This window comes from Penicillium subrubescens (genome assembly GCF_028828155.1).
Source record: "Penicillium subrubescens strain IBT 31985 chromosome Unknown utg000010l_segment0_segment0, whole genome shotgun sequence".
In the NCBI taxonomy this organism is placed as follows: Eukaryota; Fungi; Ascomycota; class Eurotiomycetes; order Eurotiales; family Aspergillaceae; genus Penicillium; species Penicillium subrubescens.
Window position 1 is genome coordinate 3,022,862 of NW_026643160.1, and position 16,943 is coordinate 3,039,804.

General features: G+C 48.6%; 9 protein-coding genes across 9 annotated transcripts; 5 read left to right on the forward strand and 4 right to left on the reverse strand.

Moving 5' to 3' along the window:
* Positions 1-151: 151 nt before the first annotated feature.
* Positions 152-2,121, forward strand: N7473_012275 (putative transcription initiation factor subunit (TAF30); the record flags this gene model as incomplete). The annotated part of the gene is made up of 7 exons (XM_057158214.1): positions 152-160; positions 370-410; positions 1,187-1,338; positions 1,446-1,588; positions 1,652-1,792; positions 1,846-1,966; positions 2,033-2,121. 7 exons carry the CDS (start codon positions 152-154, stop codon positions 2,119-2,121), a joined length of 696 nt encoding a protein of 231 aa, XP_057004064.1.
* Positions 2,122-4,003: 1,882 nt separating this feature from the next.
* N7473_012276 (5-oxoprolinase subunit B family protein) lies at positions 4,004-4,684 on the reverse strand (the record flags this gene model as incomplete). The annotated part of the gene is made up of 1 exon (XM_057158215.1): positions 4,004-4,684. One exon carries the CDS (start codon positions 4,682-4,684, stop codon positions 4,004-4,006), a length of 681 nt encoding a protein of 226 aa, XP_057004065.1.
* A 655-nt stretch (positions 4,685-5,339) lies between these two features.
* Positions 5,340-7,083, reverse strand: N7473_012277 (FAD-binding oxidoreductase). Its single transcript, XM_057158216.1, has 3 exons — positions 6,873-7,083; positions 5,592-6,813; positions 5,340-5,507 (listed from the first exon to the last, which is right to left on the reverse strand). Exons 1-3 carry the CDS (start codon positions 7,020-7,022, stop codon positions 5,368-5,370), a joined length of 1,512 nt encoding a protein of 503 aa, XP_057004066.1. The 5' UTR covers positions 7,023-7,083; the 3' UTR covers positions 5,340-5,367.
* Positions 7,084-7,996: 913 nt separating this feature from the next.
* Positions 7,997-8,677, forward strand: N7473_012278 (uncharacterized protein; the record flags this gene model as incomplete). Its single annotated transcript, XM_057158217.1, has 1 exon — positions 7,997-8,677. The coding sequence occupies one exon, from the start codon at positions 7,997-7,999 to the stop codon at positions 8,675-8,677; it is 681 nt and encodes a 226-aa protein (XP_057004067.1).
* Positions 8,678-8,965: 288 nt separating this feature from the next.
* On the forward strand, positions 8,966-10,639 carry N7473_012279 (putative pyridine nucleotide-disulfide oxidoreductase; the record flags this gene model as incomplete). Its single annotated transcript, XM_057158218.1, has 1 exon — positions 8,966-10,639. The coding sequence occupies one exon, from the start codon at positions 8,966-8,968 to the stop codon at positions 10,637-10,639; it is 1,674 nt and encodes a 557-aa protein (XP_057004068.1).
* Positions 10,640-11,470: 831 nt separating this feature from the next.
* N7473_012280 (uncharacterized protein) lies at positions 11,471-11,807 on the forward strand (the record flags this gene model as incomplete). The annotated part of the gene is made up of 2 exons (XM_057158219.1): positions 11,471-11,614; positions 11,685-11,807. 2 exons carry the CDS (start codon positions 11,471-11,473, stop codon positions 11,805-11,807), a joined length of 267 nt encoding a protein of 88 aa, XP_057004069.1.
* An 11-nt stretch (positions 11,808-11,818) lies between these two features.
* On the forward strand, positions 11,819-12,326 carry N7473_012281 (uncharacterized protein; the record flags this gene model as incomplete). The annotated part of the gene is given in 2 exon segments (XM_057158220.1): positions 11,819-11,827; positions 11,844-12,326. The coding sequence occupies 2 exon segments, from the start codon at positions 11,819-11,821 to the stop codon at positions 12,324-12,326; spliced, it is 492 nt and encodes a 163-aa protein (XP_057004070.1).
* A 376-nt stretch (positions 12,327-12,702) lies between these two features.
* Positions 12,703-13,572, reverse strand: N7473_012282 (sulfotransferase family protein; the record flags this gene model as incomplete). The annotated part of the gene is made up of 1 exon (XM_057158221.1): positions 12,703-13,572. The coding sequence occupies one exon, from the start codon at positions 13,570-13,572 to the stop codon at positions 12,703-12,705; it is 870 nt and encodes a 289-aa protein (XP_057004071.1).
* Positions 13,573-14,591: 1,019 nt separating this feature from the next.
* N7473_012283 (phosducin family protein) lies at positions 14,592-15,569 on the reverse strand (the record flags this gene model as incomplete). Its single annotated transcript, XM_057158222.1, has 3 exons — positions 14,592-14,607; positions 14,675-14,904; positions 14,958-15,569. The coding sequence occupies 3 exons, from the start codon at positions 15,567-15,569 to the stop codon at positions 14,592-14,594; spliced, it is 858 nt and encodes a 285-aa protein (XP_057004072.1).
* Between the last annotated feature and the right edge of the window lie 1,374 nt (positions 15,570-16,943).

The following is a 16,943-nucleotide window of genomic DNA, read 5'->3' on the forward strand; positions in this document are numbered from 1 at the left end:
CGAGTCGCTCCCTACGCACGGGGTACCCACGTTTCCCTTCCAGCCCGCGCAAACTGTTCCGAGCTTCTTGCATCTCTCGGCGCGCACTCCTCAGAACAACCTTCCCTGAACAACGCCAGTGACCGCGACGAACTCCGTCTAACTCACCAAAATGCCTGACGTGAGTTACCTCCCATCCTGTCTTTGATTGCTCTGGCTGGGCCCGTCTCTGTTGACGTCCGGGCCGCGGTCTGGGTGGTGTATCGGGGGTTGCTTGGCGGCGCCTTCTCGTCGCGCGTCTTTACGGAGACGAATGACCTGGTTCCGGACTTGAGACCTGTCTTATGGAAGTGAATACGGATGAGCGCTAACATGGTCTTTGAGATATAGGTTAAGCGCACCGTTCGCCTCGTTACGGAGCAGCATGTAATGTACGTATCCGACCATCATTTCTATTATCCTACCCTCCACGACCGATTATCCCTCCTTCCTCACTGTGCCAACTTCGACGGAGTTATCCGCAATCGAGAACATACCCGCGATGGGACGAGATATGTGGCTGTGGCTGGTCCTGTGAATAGGCGCGCAATGAGCTCGCGAGTGATTGATCGTGCTTCCTCTTTGGGTCAACCTCACCTGATTTGTCCGTGATCGAGAGTACACCCGCGATGTAATGAGGATGAGATATGTGATTGTGACCGGACCGATGAAGGCGCAGTGAGCTTGCAGGCAATCGGTCCCCTTCTGTCCCAAAACCAACTTGACGGACTTATCGGCTGTCGATATCATGCTCTCGGCATTCGACGAGGATGAGATACTTGTCGGTAATGGGACCAACAAGGGTGCAATGAGCTTGCTGGCGATGATCGTCTTTCCTTCTGTGTCGATACTGAGGCGATTCTCGCCCGTCGAAGTCATACCCCGGCTGCGGCAAGGATGCGACACGCGTCAGTGACAGGACTGATGAGGGCGCAATGAGCTCGCAAGCAATACTCCTTCCTCTCTTGACCGACTCCAACGTATCTCTCGGCCGTTAGTATCCTATACCGGATGCGACAAGGATAAGATACGCGTCGATGGCGGGAGCAACGGGCGCACAATGAGCTTGCGAGCACTTACCAATTACAGCTTCCCTGCATACACTAGAGCATGATAGATTGATTTTATGTGGGCACATGAGCTGACTTTATATTCTTATCTGATACAGCGATAAGCCATCTGAGGTTGAGGGTTTCCCTCAGCGCGAGTGGTCAATCGAGATTTGGCTCCTCAACGACAAGGGCGAGCAGGTGCCTGCTACTGTCTTCGACAAGGTTATCTACAGACTGCACCCCAGTTTCGGCGACCGTGCCAATCAGAGTATGTTTCATTTCTCTGTCGGTTGATGCTTTACGCTACTGCGCAATCCATTTACTAGACAATGCCCACCCTTGGATAAACAGTGGCTGACCGTACCTACTAAACAGCTTTCAAGAAATCCCCTTACCGTATCTCAGAAGAGGGATGGGGTGAGTTTGACATGACCATCGAACTGGTTGCCGATAAGACACACACCATCAAGCATGACTTGAACTTTGCCCAGGAGCGTTACGAGGCCAAGCACCAGATTGTGAGCTCTCCTTTGTGTATCCGTCATATGAAACGAAACTAACCAAGTTTTGTTGTACTACAGACTTTCCGCAACCCCAAGCCCGCTCTCCTGGCTCTGCTGCGCGAGTCTGGCCCTGTTCCAGGTGATGAGAACGGTCTTAAGTCCAAGCGCGGTGCTACCGGTGAAGAAAGTGCCAAGAAGAAGAAGCGCACTGAGAAGAACGTGAGTAGCTAACCTTTCGTCTACCCTATTTTCAAGTCTAACATATTATACAGGTCGACATGGACAAACTTGCCGATGGTCTGCAAAAGTTGAACGAGGACGATCTGCTGCAAGTCGTTCAGATGGTACATGACAACAAGTCCGCCGACTCGTACACCAAGAACGATGCCGAGAGTAAGCCCCCTCCTACCACTCAAAAACCTCGAGACTCCACAGAAACTAACCTGATGACCTCCATAGTGGGCGAGTTCCACGTGGACCTGTACACCCTCCCGGACTCTCTGATCAAGATGCTCTGGGACTTCACGGCCGACCGGGGCGCCCTGTAAACAAGACCCCGTAACGAAGCAACGTGGACAAAGAAAAGGCATAGTTTACCGTTGCGCTGCGCATTTTGAATTTCTGGTTCTGGTTGTCAAACGGTTTTTTCTGGGTGTCCCTAGGTACAAACCTTCCTTTCCATATTATGACAGTTACTTGCTCTAGCAGAAATTTTTCTTTCTACTTATTCCTCCTGTCTCCTATGCTTTTCCTCGTCTACTGTGCTGTTCTATGCTTTCCCTCCTATCCTATCCTGTATTGTCTTGTTGTCCTTTGCCGTGTTTTTCGTTTCTCTAGTGGTTCTTTTGATATTAGGGAGTTGGTGCTTACAGGAACTTGGATGTGTGGTCTTTTCTATTTTGTGACCTAAGGTTGTTTCCTTTTCTCTTATGAGCGTAGACTGGGTCTATGTCTTAGAGTGGCTCCCAAATAACCTATCCTGATGGCATTGCTTAGCTGTTTTTTGCTCTGATCAACTTAAAAACGGTTCTGGGGGCTCTAAACATCGACTACTTGACTCTCTAGGAGAGGCGTATCCTAATAGCGATATCTACGAGCCCTCTCTGAAGCTGGGAATGATGTTCTGACTATGTATAGATATTGAACCATTAACACACAGTGGAAGGGGGCTTTTTTTTCTCCTTTGAGCCAGAAGTTAGAGTCTAGTAGCAAGTCGACTCCCATTATATGCCACTGAAATGGTATAGATTCCTTAAATTGACTGGTAGATAATTCAGATCTAAATAGACCACAGACTCTTACAGAAAGCTTGTACAGAGAAGTTGAAGGAGACGTTCTCCACAGGTATTCAACACGTCAACATGCAAAAGTCTCACTGGCCTGTGACAACACTCGCGCTCCAAAGTATCAGCGGTAGAATGTAGGGACACAGAGAAAGGGAGTGTACTAGCCTGCCCTAGGAAGCGCGGAGATAAAAATGTTGAAAAAGTCATTGTCACAGGCCCTCGCGCTGCCATGTGTAATTCTTCTCAATGAGGAGTTAAGGTTACCTCTGCAATTGGCGCAAGGGGACGGAAGTGACTCTTGGTGTTGACTGGAAGCTGACCAAGTAGATCTAAATGATACTCAGCCACAGCTCCGATGACAGGGTATCCTCCTGTAAGTGGATAATCGGCTAGAAATAAGCTGGCTGACCAGTGGGAGGAACTTGTATAGCTCCTGTTACAATGCCTTCGCTTGGTAACTCGACGTTACTGTTCTGCCGTTCGATGGAGATATAACCGAATAATCGAATTCCAACGCGAGTTGATTTGGGAGTCACGATCCAGGACTGTTGAGCGAATGTTTCCAGCCCTTTGCTAGTAAAGCAGTCCGTGCGAGGCCCAAGCATCACATCCAAGACCACGGTATCACCAGCTACAGGAAGACTGGATGTTGGGGTCTCGTGAGGAGAAACGCTCACGAGATTGCATCTGGAATCTTTGAGCGCCAGACAAGTGCCAGCTATGACTGGGTTGTGTCCCAAGCCTGCCAAAGTATCTGTAGCGGCACTTCCTAACATTTTATTGACCTCGAAGCCGCCACGGATGGCCATATAGCAGCGTACACCAGCCCGTGCATGACAAAAGCTCATAAGATCTCCCGGTTCCAATGCCGTTGGTTGCAAGCTCGTCACTGTTCTTGTATGGCCTCTCGCATCCTGAATGGTGACCAAGCAGGGTGCTCCTTCGTATCCAATGACTACCCGAGCGGTGCTTTCGAAAGAAAATCCGCCAGGAACTAACTCGAGACATGGAATATTTGCTGGATTTCCCACGATTCGGTTGGCAGCTTTTAGAGCCGACCGATCTAAAGCCCCAGAGGTGGAAATACCTTGGCTGGATTGGCCACAACGACTCAAATCTTGAAACAGTGCCGGGAACAGTGCCTTTAGTACTTTGAAGTGCGCCGTATAGCTCTCTTTGAGAGGCACATTTGGTTTACGGTGATCATTCTAGCCTGGTCCATCTTCACAAAACGGACGCGATTTCCAGGCTGAAGAAGGGCGTTTGGGCTACGAGAAGAATCCCATATTCTCATCGATGTTGTGCCGATTAACTGCCAACCACCAGGACTGCTTTGTGGGTACACACCACTAAAAGAGCCCACAATAGCCACTGACCCAGCCGGGATTTGGACACGGGGATTCTCACGTCGGGGCACATTTAATGCAGGATCGCCACCTATCAGGTAGGCAAACCCAGGCGCAAAGCCACAGAGGGCCACTGTAAATTCTTTTTTGGTATGGCATTGAATCACTTCTTTCATGCTTAGCCCTGTGAGGTCTGCGACGTGCGCAAGATCCTCGCCATCATGACAGACCGGGATCTCTATCAGGCGGTCAAAGTGAAGAAGGTTGGCGGAGAGCTCTCGCTTGCTAAGTTCGCTTGCTAATTGCGCCGCAGTCACTTCCTCCGGCTGAAAGTGAACCAGCAGGGTGCGGGCGGCTGGAAACATCTCCTCGATTCCTGTCACTGGCGTAGTCTGAAGAGAGGTCAGCAGGGCCAGCGTCTCCTCAAGATCAGCGAGCTCTACTAGCATGCTTGTCAGGCTAACGGGAAGGAAACGCATTTTGGATTTCAAGGACGAGTGGTTGACAGGTAGGAATTCAACGCATTCCATCCTTTAACACCCATTTCTAACTTTTCCATATTGCGTTCATTGACAGCTTCCTTCTGTAGTCAACCCCTAAGCCCTAGTTACCTCGTATTACAAGTGCTCTTTTGAACACCTCAGATCATATACCAGCAGTCACTAACGAGGTTTTTTCTGCGAATCTGTGGGTCGTGCCCGTATCTCGCCGAGTACAAATAGATGGAAAGCTTGTTTCCTTGGGGATTCAGAGCCTACGCTTAGGTGGATTTGGTTCACTTGCCCCTGGCCCTTTATCTGTTGCAAAAAAGGGCCAGAGCCAGAGCTATCTCGGTCTGAAAATGATGGCATTTATGCCCCAGTCTCTGGAACACTCCGAGCTTATAAGGTCACAGACGGTGCGCATGTTTCGGAAGGCGCTTTGCTCGCAGTAATGGAGGCAATGAAAATGGAAACACAAATCATCGCGCCAAAGTCTGGGATCGTGCGTCTGACTGCCGAGGAAGCTTAATATCTTCAGACTGGTGACATGCTGTTGAGATTTGAAGATACAGAGCTCGTGGCAAAAATTGAATAGAAAAAAAAATTGATATCAAGAAAAGGCTGAACCTACGCCATGCGTCAAAATGGTATTCCCTAATTCTATATCCTATTCATACAATTTAAATGCTATCCCGGGTAACCGTGGACGTGTGGAGGTTGTGCCACTTTTTGAATATGTTATTAGGATCATACTTCTTCTTCAACTCTCGGAGACGTGGAAGATTATCTCCAAATATTGCCTCTATGGGCAGGTCATGTCCTGCGATCTTGTTAGTCGTTTCAAAAATTTTTCAGGATCCTTGACATGAATTGATAATAAAACCCCTTGCTCTTATCAACATACCAGCATAGTTCGCGTATAATCCTGTCCCGTGCTTCAGAACGCTATAATCGACTTTGCATGCGATACCTCCACGTGTCCCAATCTGGTTCATGATATCGTCTTGCAGTGAGTGCATTCTCTCATCCAGATCTGCATCCTGCCATGCAAATAGAGAAATGACATTATGATAAGGACCGCGGCTGGCAAATGCGGTGGCATCATTGGGAACTTTGGTGATCTGTGTGTTTGGCAGGAGTTCAAAGAGCAATATGCTGTCCCTGGCTTGTGGGAACTCTCTTAAGATGCCATCAAATTCGCTGTATATGGATGTGACAAAATTGATATCCAGGGGAAGAGTAATGTTTGATCCTCGAAGACTTTTTCGAGTACCCACGGTTTCATCACCAGGGAGGGTGATATCGGCCCCCTTAAGAATTTTGCGTCGAGACACTGTATCCATCACGTTTAGTATGCCACTGAGACTATCGTATGGCAGCATTCCGGTCTCATCCACCACTGGTCCTATTGAAAACAATGGAGAAAAGAACTTCCGTGCGGCTGTCTGGTCCCCATTATAGAAGACAGCCACGAAGATGGCGCACCGATCTATTGAAGACGGCATGGCAAACCCGAACCAGAATCCCTGATTACCATCTGTGAGAATATCGAACTTGTTGGCAAACTCAACAATCGCAGGTAAGTTATCCGCCGAGAAGAGAAGAGTCCCAGCGAATACAGGGTGATCCTGTCTGTGAACTCGGAATGCTAACTCAATGGCCACCCCGAAGCATTGGCCTGCACCTCGAATGGCCCAAAATAGGTCTGGATGTTGCTCTTCCGATACGAGGATCACGCTGCCATCGGCTAAGATCATCCTCGCCCAGAGCAAGTTATCACTCGCCAAGCCATACCGGCCAGTTAGCCATCCATAACCTCCTCCCAATGTTGCTCCTGCCACCCCGATGTGATTCAGTGTGCTTCCGACGACTGCTAGCTTATGTTGAGCTGCTGCGACATCGATATCTTCCCACAGGGCGCCGCCTTGAGCGGTGACTATTCGAGATACCGGATTGACATGGACCCTTCGTAGGTTGGAAAGATCCAAGACAATACCACCGTGGGTGATCGAGGCACCGGTCGTGGAGTAACCTCCTCCTTTGACCGTGAAAGGGATTCTGTGGTATGCGGCAAAGCGAACAACTGTGGCTGCTTCATCGGTCGATGTGACCCGGACCATCGCCCCCTGTGGAAGATCAGTATCCGTATGGGTGAAAAAGCATTGTTTCAATATAATTTACTTACAACTTGTTCATCACACAAGTCACTCCACTGCTTGGTGCTTTCGCTGTACCCGTCACATCCCCAGGTGAAGATTTCTGCGTTCGTTCCTTCCAGTTCCCTCCTCAGGCTGAGGACATTTAGGAAGGGTAAAAATGGCATGATGTGAGGCATTAGAGTTTGGTTAATGGGAGTAGACGGAATTGCTGGTCTGATTTAGTCACTGGTCTCCGGGATATCCCCTTAAATGTCCGAAGGAAAGAACTTGATATTTATAAATCTTCCGCGTAAGTTATGCACAGTACATTGATGCTGAGTGGATATCCCGACAACACAAATGCACGAATGGCATTGTCTACCCATTATAGTGACTCGGACCCGAATAAACCTAGATTGGAAGACAAGCACTATGGTTAGTTACAAAGAAAATTCGCAGATTTGCTGGATGAGATGGACTCTGTGATCAGTCTACCAAATGTGGGGTGTTAGTGGAACGTGAGATTAAGGTTGGGTTAACCCCGCCTGAAGCAACAAAGACCGAGATCGGGTCCGAACGTTATGGATTTCGCCAGGGTCAGGTGGACCATCATAAAGGACCACCCAGCCAGTCATTCCATATTTGCTTGCACGATTTTGAGGTTCGCAGCTCGCTTGTGTTCACGACTCGAGTGTTCTTTTTGTTTAGGTACATGGCCAATCATCTGATTTAATACAGTGCGTAGTCGAGTTCGTGTTATGCAATTCGGTATGTGGAGCCCACGCCACAGCCTCCCATTGCTGCGTAAAAAGTTTCACTATTGGATGTGAAATGTCAAGCCTGGTTTGAATCATACCACCCTTAAAGACCGTTCAATGTTGTCATTACCTATAGCGTGGCAGCTGATCGTGTCACTACTGTCGGTCTCGACCCCCAGGATCATACGATTAGATGGCGCTTTGGAAGCGGCGTACTACTCCATACAAGCAAATGAGATTGTTTGACTTTCTTGTAGTTTGCCACCCAGTTCTTATAGTCTGAAGTGACACCTTAAGAGATTCTTTTAACCGTTCTCAAAAGGTGACTATAAAGTCGACCACAAAGTTGTCATAGTCGGTATTTCTCCCGGTCGATCGATCGATATCTTGGATCATTACTCTGGAAACTCATCATGACCGAGGGAAATCAACCTATTTCTGAATTTATTTACCATGTTCTGCTCACAACATCTCAATCGAAGGATCCAAGGGGACAGATAGAGAAGATACGCATCCTTGGCACCTACACTTCTGTTGACAAAGCCAAGGATGCTGCACATCGTGGTCTCTATGACAGTGGATATGAATTGGAGTGGTTCTCGACCTTCGAGACAAATCCTGAGGCCCTGGAAGTCATTGCACCATCGGAGGGAACCGGTCTTGCTGTTTATGCTATTGCGGCGGATGGCACAAAATTCCGAATCCGCATATGCACAGCTCCAAACGATCTTCAGTTGACGACTGGTAATGAAGATGGCCGGATTGCTATTCCTCTTTATTATGTCGTGCAGACAAACATTCCGTATTGCAGCCACGAACGGAAACCTATCGGCACCCATATTGAGGGCCAATTTAGATCTTACGCAGAAGCCCGGAAATTCGCAAGCACCTTGCTGCTTTCGGAAGAGGATGGTATTTCACCTTCAAGCTACCAAGAATACTTTGAGGCTGGTGATGATGAAACAGATTGTGATTATGGTCAGAATGTGGTTTTGCATGCGATCAATTCCAACGGAGAAAACTTTTATGTCAGTATCGTGACTTGTCAGGAGCCCGAGTGTGTACGACTTGCTGAAGCATCGGTCAAAATTTGACTGTGGTTTCATTTTCCTGATACTCGAATAACATTTGATTCATTGATTACCTTTCCCGTACAATAAAACTTAAACCAAGTCAAGTCGTACAGAGTGGCATGATCTGGTGTAATTGGCCATGACGTGTGATGGTGGCTGTCCTTGGTTCCTTGCCTCGTCATGACGACGACTTGGCAACGGATGGTAATCTTACCCGACCAACAGAGCTTGTATATATAAGACCTTTCGATCTCTGTCACTCAACTAAAGAATATCGACTGAAACAAGACCCACCACAAAATCCTAACTATGAAGATAGTCATCGTCGGCGGGGCAGCTGGCGGAATGTCAGCTGCACTTCGAGCACGAAGACTAGACGAGGATGCCCACATCACATTAATTGAGCAAGGAGACTCCCTGAATTACGCCAATTCTGGAATCCCGTCGTCTGTAGGAGGTGTAATTGAAACAGACACCTTCCTCATCCACCAGTCAGCAGCGGGGTTGAAAGAGCGGTTCAACATAGACATGCGGGAAAACACCGAGCTCGTCGGTATCTCGAAGGAGAATCATTCAATACTACTCAAAGCGTCAAACACGAACGAAACCTATCAGTTGTCGTACGACAAACTGATTCTCGCCCAAGGAGCTCATCCCATGCCGCTACCTGCGCCAGGCATCGAAGGCGAGCATGTTTTCCGGTTCCAGACGATGCTGGATCTGCATAAAATCAGGGATTATGTTTCTGGCCACTTTTTCAAGTCAGCTGCGATTATAGGCGGCGGATATGTTGCTTTGAAGGCCGTCGAAGCCTTGCACAATTTCGGACTCCGAATTAGCATCATACACTTTCAGAATCGCATTTGCCAGGATTTCGACCCTGATATTGCCAATTTGATACAATCGGAGCTTGTGAAAAATGGTGTTCACCTCCATTTAAACGCAAAGATTCAGCGCATCGATATTGGAACGGCTGAAGACAGCCGTGTTGTGACTCTGGTCAACGGGCCTAGCGTCCCAGCTGATCTTGTCATAATAGCGACCGATCTAGCACCTTGCACCGAAATTACAAAACAATCGGGCCTCGAATGCAGAGATGATGGTGTTCTTGTCAACGAGTTCATGCAAACCAATGACCCCGATATCTATGCGGTTGGCGACATGACCAAGACAACCAATTTCATTTCGTCAACGCCCAAGACTTTACCTCTTGGTGGTGCTGCGAGCCTACAGGGCCGGCTTGCAGTTGACCATATAATGAAACGTGCAATCCCGTATCGTGGTCACATAGGCATGTATAGCTGCAAGGTCCTCACCTTGACTGTAGCTATTCTAGGGCTTTCGGTGGAGAAACTCAAGGAAGTCGGGTATCATCCTCAATTCGTGACAGTCCACGTTCCTGACCACACTGGTTATTATCCATCAAGTCAACAAATGACTCTGAGATTGGCCTTTCAGCCCGCCAGTGGACGTCTTCTCAGTGCTCAGATTTTGGGTCGAAGGGGAGTGGACAAGCGACTTGATGTCCTGTCCGTTGCTTTGCAAAGCGGCATGACTGTCTTTGACTTGGAGAACCTCCAGCTATCATATGCTCCCGAATATGGCTCGGCAAAAGACCCCGTGAACGTGCTAGGCATGGTCGCAGCTAACTTACTCCGAGGAGACCTGCATACGGTCACGGCTGCTGAGTTGGAAGCTCGGCTCGATGACTGGCAAATCATAGATGTACAGTCTCCGGAAATTTTTGCTCAAGGACATGTTCCAGGAGCTCTCAATGTTCCTATTGACACCCTGCGCAATCGTTTGGCTTGTATAGACAAGCGGAAACCTGTTGTGGTCTACTCTAGAGTCGGCTATCATGGCTACCTTGCATACCGAACCCTTGCTCAGCTAGGGTACAAAGTTTTTAATTTAGACGGGGGATTCAAATTATTTTCTGAAGGTGGGTCAAGACTGGGTATAGCATCTGGGAAAGTCAGTTGAAAGTACATTGCCTGCTATTGTGTTGTTCGGATTCTGGGTCCATCATCTGGTTCAAAGGTGTCTGCTATTACGATCATATTTTATAGTAACGAATTCCAAATCATACCAATGGAAAATCAACATGACCCAATCTTCTCTGGGTATGGCGCATCTATTACGGGCAATGGGTTGATGCGCTGACTTTAGGAGTTGGAGGTAATGACGCAAATCTTATCACTACATATTCGAACCGGGATCGCGTTGTGTTTTGGAGCGTATGGCATGCTTTGATTTTTGCCACTTGCTATTCGTCGCAATACTTATCACTCGTAGCTAGTCCGGTTGACCACTCCTTCTTCTTGAATACATAGATCATTTTCGTAACTGGCCCCGCAGACGTCCGGAGAGTACTTCCGGGATGACGGTCGAGCTGAAATAGGTAGATTTAATGACTCTTTTTTCCTTTTCCGGTGGCGAATGTGAAGGGCTGAAGCAACCCTACATTTGACTTACTATGCCATAAATTGTTCATAAAAAGCTTGAAGAAGAGACATTCTTCCGTGCGTGTTCTTTATGCTAATATGTCAAGGTCTCGTGATACACGTAACTAATATCGGGAACTATGTAGCCCGTGATAACTATCAGAATCCTAAAGGATACAGTATCCCAGCTAAACTTTATTAACTAATTTTCTACCGAAAGACAAAATTTCAACAATCTTAATTGGTTCAATAGAGGCACGCCTGGATGAACATAGTAGGCGGTAGCTTGGGGTGATTTAATGCGCCGTTGACGGGCACTGTAAGCTCGGCATGTCAGTGCATCCCGCCGTTGCTTAATCGCAGGACTCGAATGATCCATCGAGGCTCACAACTTGCTGCCGTTGTTATATGCTTTCTTATCCTTACAGTCACTACAGTCACTCTCCGTTGCTATGTGCGTATCAGATTGACAGGGGGATTTGGGGCCGATGACGCATTCTCAGTAGCCGCCTTGGTACGTCTGCCGTTGAATGGGAACTATCTCTTGCTCAGCGCCTTATAATCTACTAATAAGATGAAAATAGGTTATCTTCGTGCTAGGCTCAGCCTGTCTCCTTGTTGGCGTCGGAACCGGTGGTTTCGGACACCAATGGATGGATATCTCTCCACAAAAGCTAATTCTCGCCTTGAAGGCATGCACCACCTAAATACCCCCGGAATGGAACCCGTCTGATATTTGGGAGTTACTCTTCATATACGAGTCGACCTACGTTATCGCGACATGTTTAGTCAAGCTATCTATTAGCTTGTTTCTTCTTCGGTTCACGATCGAACGCAAATATACCTGGACTCTATACGTTGTCCTCGCCACACTTTTCAGCTACAGTGTATTCTTGCTATTCTTCGCGCTGTTTCAGTGTACACCGGTGTCTGCATTCTGGAATAATTCAGGAAATTGCAACACAATTGGGACAATCAAGGTTACGTATGTGCACTCGGCCATTATTAGCGCATCCGACTGGTTACTCATCTTCTTGCCTATCTTCATGGTCTATAACCTTAATCTTGGATTCCTTACCAAGCTATATGTTGGGATTATCCTGGGTCTCGGCTCATGGTACGTTGCCAAAAAGGCTGCCCATCACAGAGAAAAGCTTTCGCGGGCTCACTCTCAGGCAAAACAGTGCCAGCATTGCCACTCTGGCAAGATTTGCTTATATCCATGATCTCAGTGACCCTAGAAATCTCCTTTTCAATACGGGGCTTATCGTCACATCACACCTTGAGATTGGAGTGGCCCTTACTGCTTCGTCAGTGGCCACTTTTCGACCACTTCTTGTCCGTTTGAGAGGAGTCTATTCAAGACGTGATCAGAGTCAGGAATCAGATCTGCGGCACCTCCATGGGGGCGAAACTGCAAGGGAGCAGGCATCCCTCCCCCGAACAGCCTGACTTCAACCTCGGGGAATAAAATTAATAGAGTGAGTTCTATAAGCAAGACTAGAACAATCATATTAAGAATCGTTGCTATTCACACGCCTGATCGAGATCACCGGTACTTTCTCAAGACAGCGGCCAACGAAGTTTCGATCATTGACACCGCTAGAAGCAAGGCAGAAACAATTTCCTCGCCAACCTCTTCAAACCATCATTCCTCGACTTCCTAATATGCCTAGCATACTCAGCCGCCTCATTAACACGCGGAAACGACACATCCGGTACATCCTTCCCCAAAAACCGACAAAGAGGCTCCCACCCATCCTCCAACCGATAATCCAGCAACCGTTCCGGCGGGACACTCGCCCGGATTTCCCTATAATGTCTTTCATACGCGGCACGCGCATTCCCATATATATCCCTGGGATGATTCGATTCCGTCCATCCAAGCTCGAACTTCAAACTGACTGTTCCCTCGCGACTTCCAATAAAAGACTCAATCCAGTGAATCATCCGGACGCGGGACTTGCTCTGCCACGGTTTAAACACCTGTTCCACACTTTTGAGCCAGGAGTCGATGTCGCGCTCGACGAGGATGACTTGTGCGTCGGGGTAGGCGTTGAGCAATGACATAGCATAGAAAGAGGCGATATCAGTCACGGCGCCGTATTCGCCGAAGGCTTCGTCCCATTCAGCCCGGGTAAAGGGTTTGCCTGTGTATGTTGGTAGGACGGGGAAGGCTGCGTCGGCGGCTCGGTCGAAGACACTCCATTGTTTCTGGAATTCGGGGCCTATCACCTGCGTCCCGTGGTGTACGTTGGGGATGCCTAGCATGCGTAGTGATTCAGCGAGAGATGCGGTGCCGGTGCGGGCCATGCCTAGGCAGAGAATGGGAGGGGGATGCGTGGCTGTCTTCGGCGCTGATAGCTTTGATTCTGGACTCGTTGATTCGACCACTTTTTCTGATGTCCAGGGTTGGGCCGCCGTGGCCAAGCCCGTGGGCGTTGCTGTTGCTGCCTTCTCTTCCGTAGCCATTTCCCTTCCTCAAGTTGGATAATGAGAAATCCGTGGAGGCAAATGGTGGTTTGGTTTGGGGGTAGTCATATTAAAGAAGAATCTCGTCAAGGAATTGTCCAATGTATGAAGAACCAACTTCTCACGTCAGATCATTGGGCAACATCGTAGACTAGACAATAAGTGCTGGTAAGTAAGCACTGAGGATATTCATAAGCTGGCCGTACACCTTCCCCATTTGGAAAACTTCCAACTCGATTCTCTCAGCCAACACATATCTTCAAGCTGGCCAGTGATCATTCCGTATCCCAACTGGTCCACTCACTCTGGCCTGAGCATCCCGATATACTTAGTTTCTAAGCCTAACCAGAGACATAACTAGGTCCGACCAAGAAGGGACCTAAGTAAGCTGGCTCAATAAAACTCGACACGCTAACCCATCCTGGAGCTTAGAGTCTTGAGCTGCTGGGTACTTGAATAATGAGATCCCAAGAATGTCTGCGTGAATACCTATCTCGACGATTTGATGTTTGTTGATATGGTGAAACATTACAAGAAGAAAAGAGGGGAAAGACGTTGATAGATGAAAAACAAAAACAAGATGGGATATCTCAACTAAAACCAATATCAAGACAAAGTCCGACCCGCACGACATGATAGATCAGAGACCAAACATAGAAACAAGATAAGGAAAAACGCAAAGGAGAGTAAGTATCGGCATAGGACACAGGTCAACGTGGGAGAAAAAACATGATCCAGCCGCGAGCTCCGTTTCACACGGTCTATTGAGATCCCAACGCCTGAAAACAGCCACCGTCTTTTTCTGTTTTGGATGCATTTGACAAAGAGGATGAGGAAAGGAGAGGAAAGGGGTTGAGGAGATAGGAAGACATGTCAGGAGCGGAAGAGGTGTGTAGAGTGATGGTAGTGGAGAGAAAAGGATAGGAAAAAAAAAGGAAATATCGGTCCAGGGAAATGAAGGAAACCAAGACGCCTGTTGCTGTGCGAAGATGATGCAGAAAAGAGATACATCATGCTATTCAAACCACGCGGTTCCTGGACGAGATGTTAGTATGCGAGTCATAGGCATATGCATATACTGCACTTCGAGAAGGTAACATACAACTTCAACAGGTCCTCCAGACTATCAGCACTACAGCTACGGCCCTTAGGAATGTTCCGAATGATATCGGTGATTGTGGTAAAGACTTCACCACCACGGTAGGCCAGTAGCGCAGGAGCTGTAATGTGATTCATCTCGGCAATCTCATGATGCAGCTTGACAAAACGGGTGGTAGGTTGTCTGCGAGCAATGGTGACGAGGCACTCCTCGACAATAGCACTGTCATTGGACTGGAAAAGCGAAGTTAGTCAGGTGATCGAGGTCAATGGGGTCTGCAACATACGTGAGGATCATAAATGCACACGACAACGACAGTATCCGAGGTAACCTTCTCAATAGCATCGAGATACCCCGCCGCATCAACAGTGTCTACAGATCCGAAGCTTCGCCCACGTGGGGAGGGACGCCGCATGCCGCGGTTCTGATAATCCTGCATACGCGAGGCGCGCCACTTGCGCATAAACCGCTCCTCATCATCTTCACTGCCAGAGGAACCCTCAGGTGCGGGAGCTGGTGGCTCATCCCGAGTTCCCTTGTTAAAGGCAGGGCCATTGGAGTCGAAACCCGCGGCACTGAGGAGGGTCTTGCGGAAGGACTTCTTGCGGGCGCGCTCAAAAGCCTGGGCATCGGCAATGACACCCTTGGGACCAGTGTTGGCTTCGAAAACGGTGTTGGGAACGTGGTAATTGCCACGAGAGGAAACCATGTTGTCGTCGAAATCCTCGTCTTCGTCCGAGGAGTCAATCACGCGACGTTGGCGCAGGTTGCGTGGTGGGGAGGAGAGGGAGTCGTTGTCGTCGGAGAAGTGCGGGGAGTCGTCACGGTCTTCAGGGTGGGACGAGGTATGGGCACGATTGTTCTGCACCAGCTGGTCGAATTCTTCTTGGGCTGACATGATGAAAGAAAGAGCGAGAGCTCTCGGGGGCCGGGGGGTGGAGATGAGATTTAAGGTCGTGGTGTGTGGGAGGGTGATTGGAGTGACTTGGAGGAGGGGGGGGGGGAAACCAGGATTGTCTGGGAATTCTGGGGCAAAGCAGCTGGGCGAAGCGCTTTCGGGCAGGGATCGGGACTCGAATCGGAGGGATCGACACGCGGTCTAGGTCGGTTTCAGCAATGTTGCCCCTGACGGTAAGGTCGGATTAGAGCGAGTCTGGAGTAGGGCGGTTGTCGCGGAGAGGTGAAGACAGAGAAGAAGGAAGAAGAAAAGATGGGCTCGGAGTTGGGGCTGAGCTGGGAAGAGATCGCCAGGGTGAAACGGTTGGATGATGGATGTCGTGGATGGTTGAAAGAAGAAAAAGGAAAAAAAGGAAAAACCACCACGAGCCCCTTTTTTTCGAACTTGCAAAGTTTCAGAGTTTCACGTCTTCTTCCCCCCACTACGTTGAACCAGGCGAAGAAGTTTCCACTGGATACATTCTTTTATTCCAGGTTCTCCATCTATCCTAAGAAATTGACGTAGTTCGGACTGGTCCGGCCGAGGGGAAAAGCCATTGAATCATGAAACCGACTCTACAATGATGCTATAGAATACTATGGAGTATACCTGGCCCAGTAACAAAGTCAACCCAAATCTACAACCCTAACAAAGTTAGGAAGGACCATAACAAGTTAACAACACACCGATCCCATCATCCCCGACTGATCGTCGGCCCCCAAATTAAATCTCCCACGTGGAATCTCATCTGCGCGTCAGTGCGAGCGGTTCGTGCCACAACCTCGACTGAGTCGACTCGATTTCAAGGAATAAATAACATCCCTGGTTGGTTCTCTCCATCACCAACCAATTTCCCTGCTAATTAACCCAAACAAGCAAAATTCAAATCAGGTATACCCTCACACCGTCACTCCCGCCATCACACTTTTCGTCATCTCTCAGATTCTCAGCCCGTTTCACCTCCCAATTCCTGTGCTGAACGGGTTGCTTAGCCAGGCAACCTGCAACTCTGAAACAACACAAACACGCGCGTGGCTTAACACCTTCCGGGTGACGCAGATCTCTCATCAGCCAATCTAGAACCCCATTCCTCCAGTGCAAGTGTCGTGTTTCATCCGGACTACGGCGCCATTGCCTAGATTAGGACTAAGGCTGAAAATAACTGGAATGATTTTGGCCTTGGGGGGCCGGGGCTGTGTGGAGCGGATCTTGAGGATCTGATCCACAAGGCCAGGGCAAGTTAGGCAACACGACCTTGTTGGTTTGCAAAATTTAAATTAACATTGGGGCAATAATGGACTGGACTCCGTAATTAAAAATAGTTTAACATTAAAC

What these genes read in the sequence shown, in the direction of transcription:
- N7473_012277 (XM_057158216.1), bottom strand. Translation starts at nt 7,022, where the DNA reads ATGCCTCACATCATGCCATTTTTACCCTTCCTAAATGTCCTCAGCCTG. An exon ending in ACTTGTGTGATGAACAAGTT is followed by an intron (nt 6,814 to 6,872) that starts GTAAGTAAATTA and finishes GATCTTCCACAG; the next exon opens with GGGGCGATGGTCCGGGTCAC. An exon ending in ATTATACGCGAACTATGCTG is followed by an intron (nt 5,508 to 5,591) that starts GTATGTTGATAA and finishes ACAAGATCGCAG; the next exon opens with GACATGACCTGCCCATAGAG.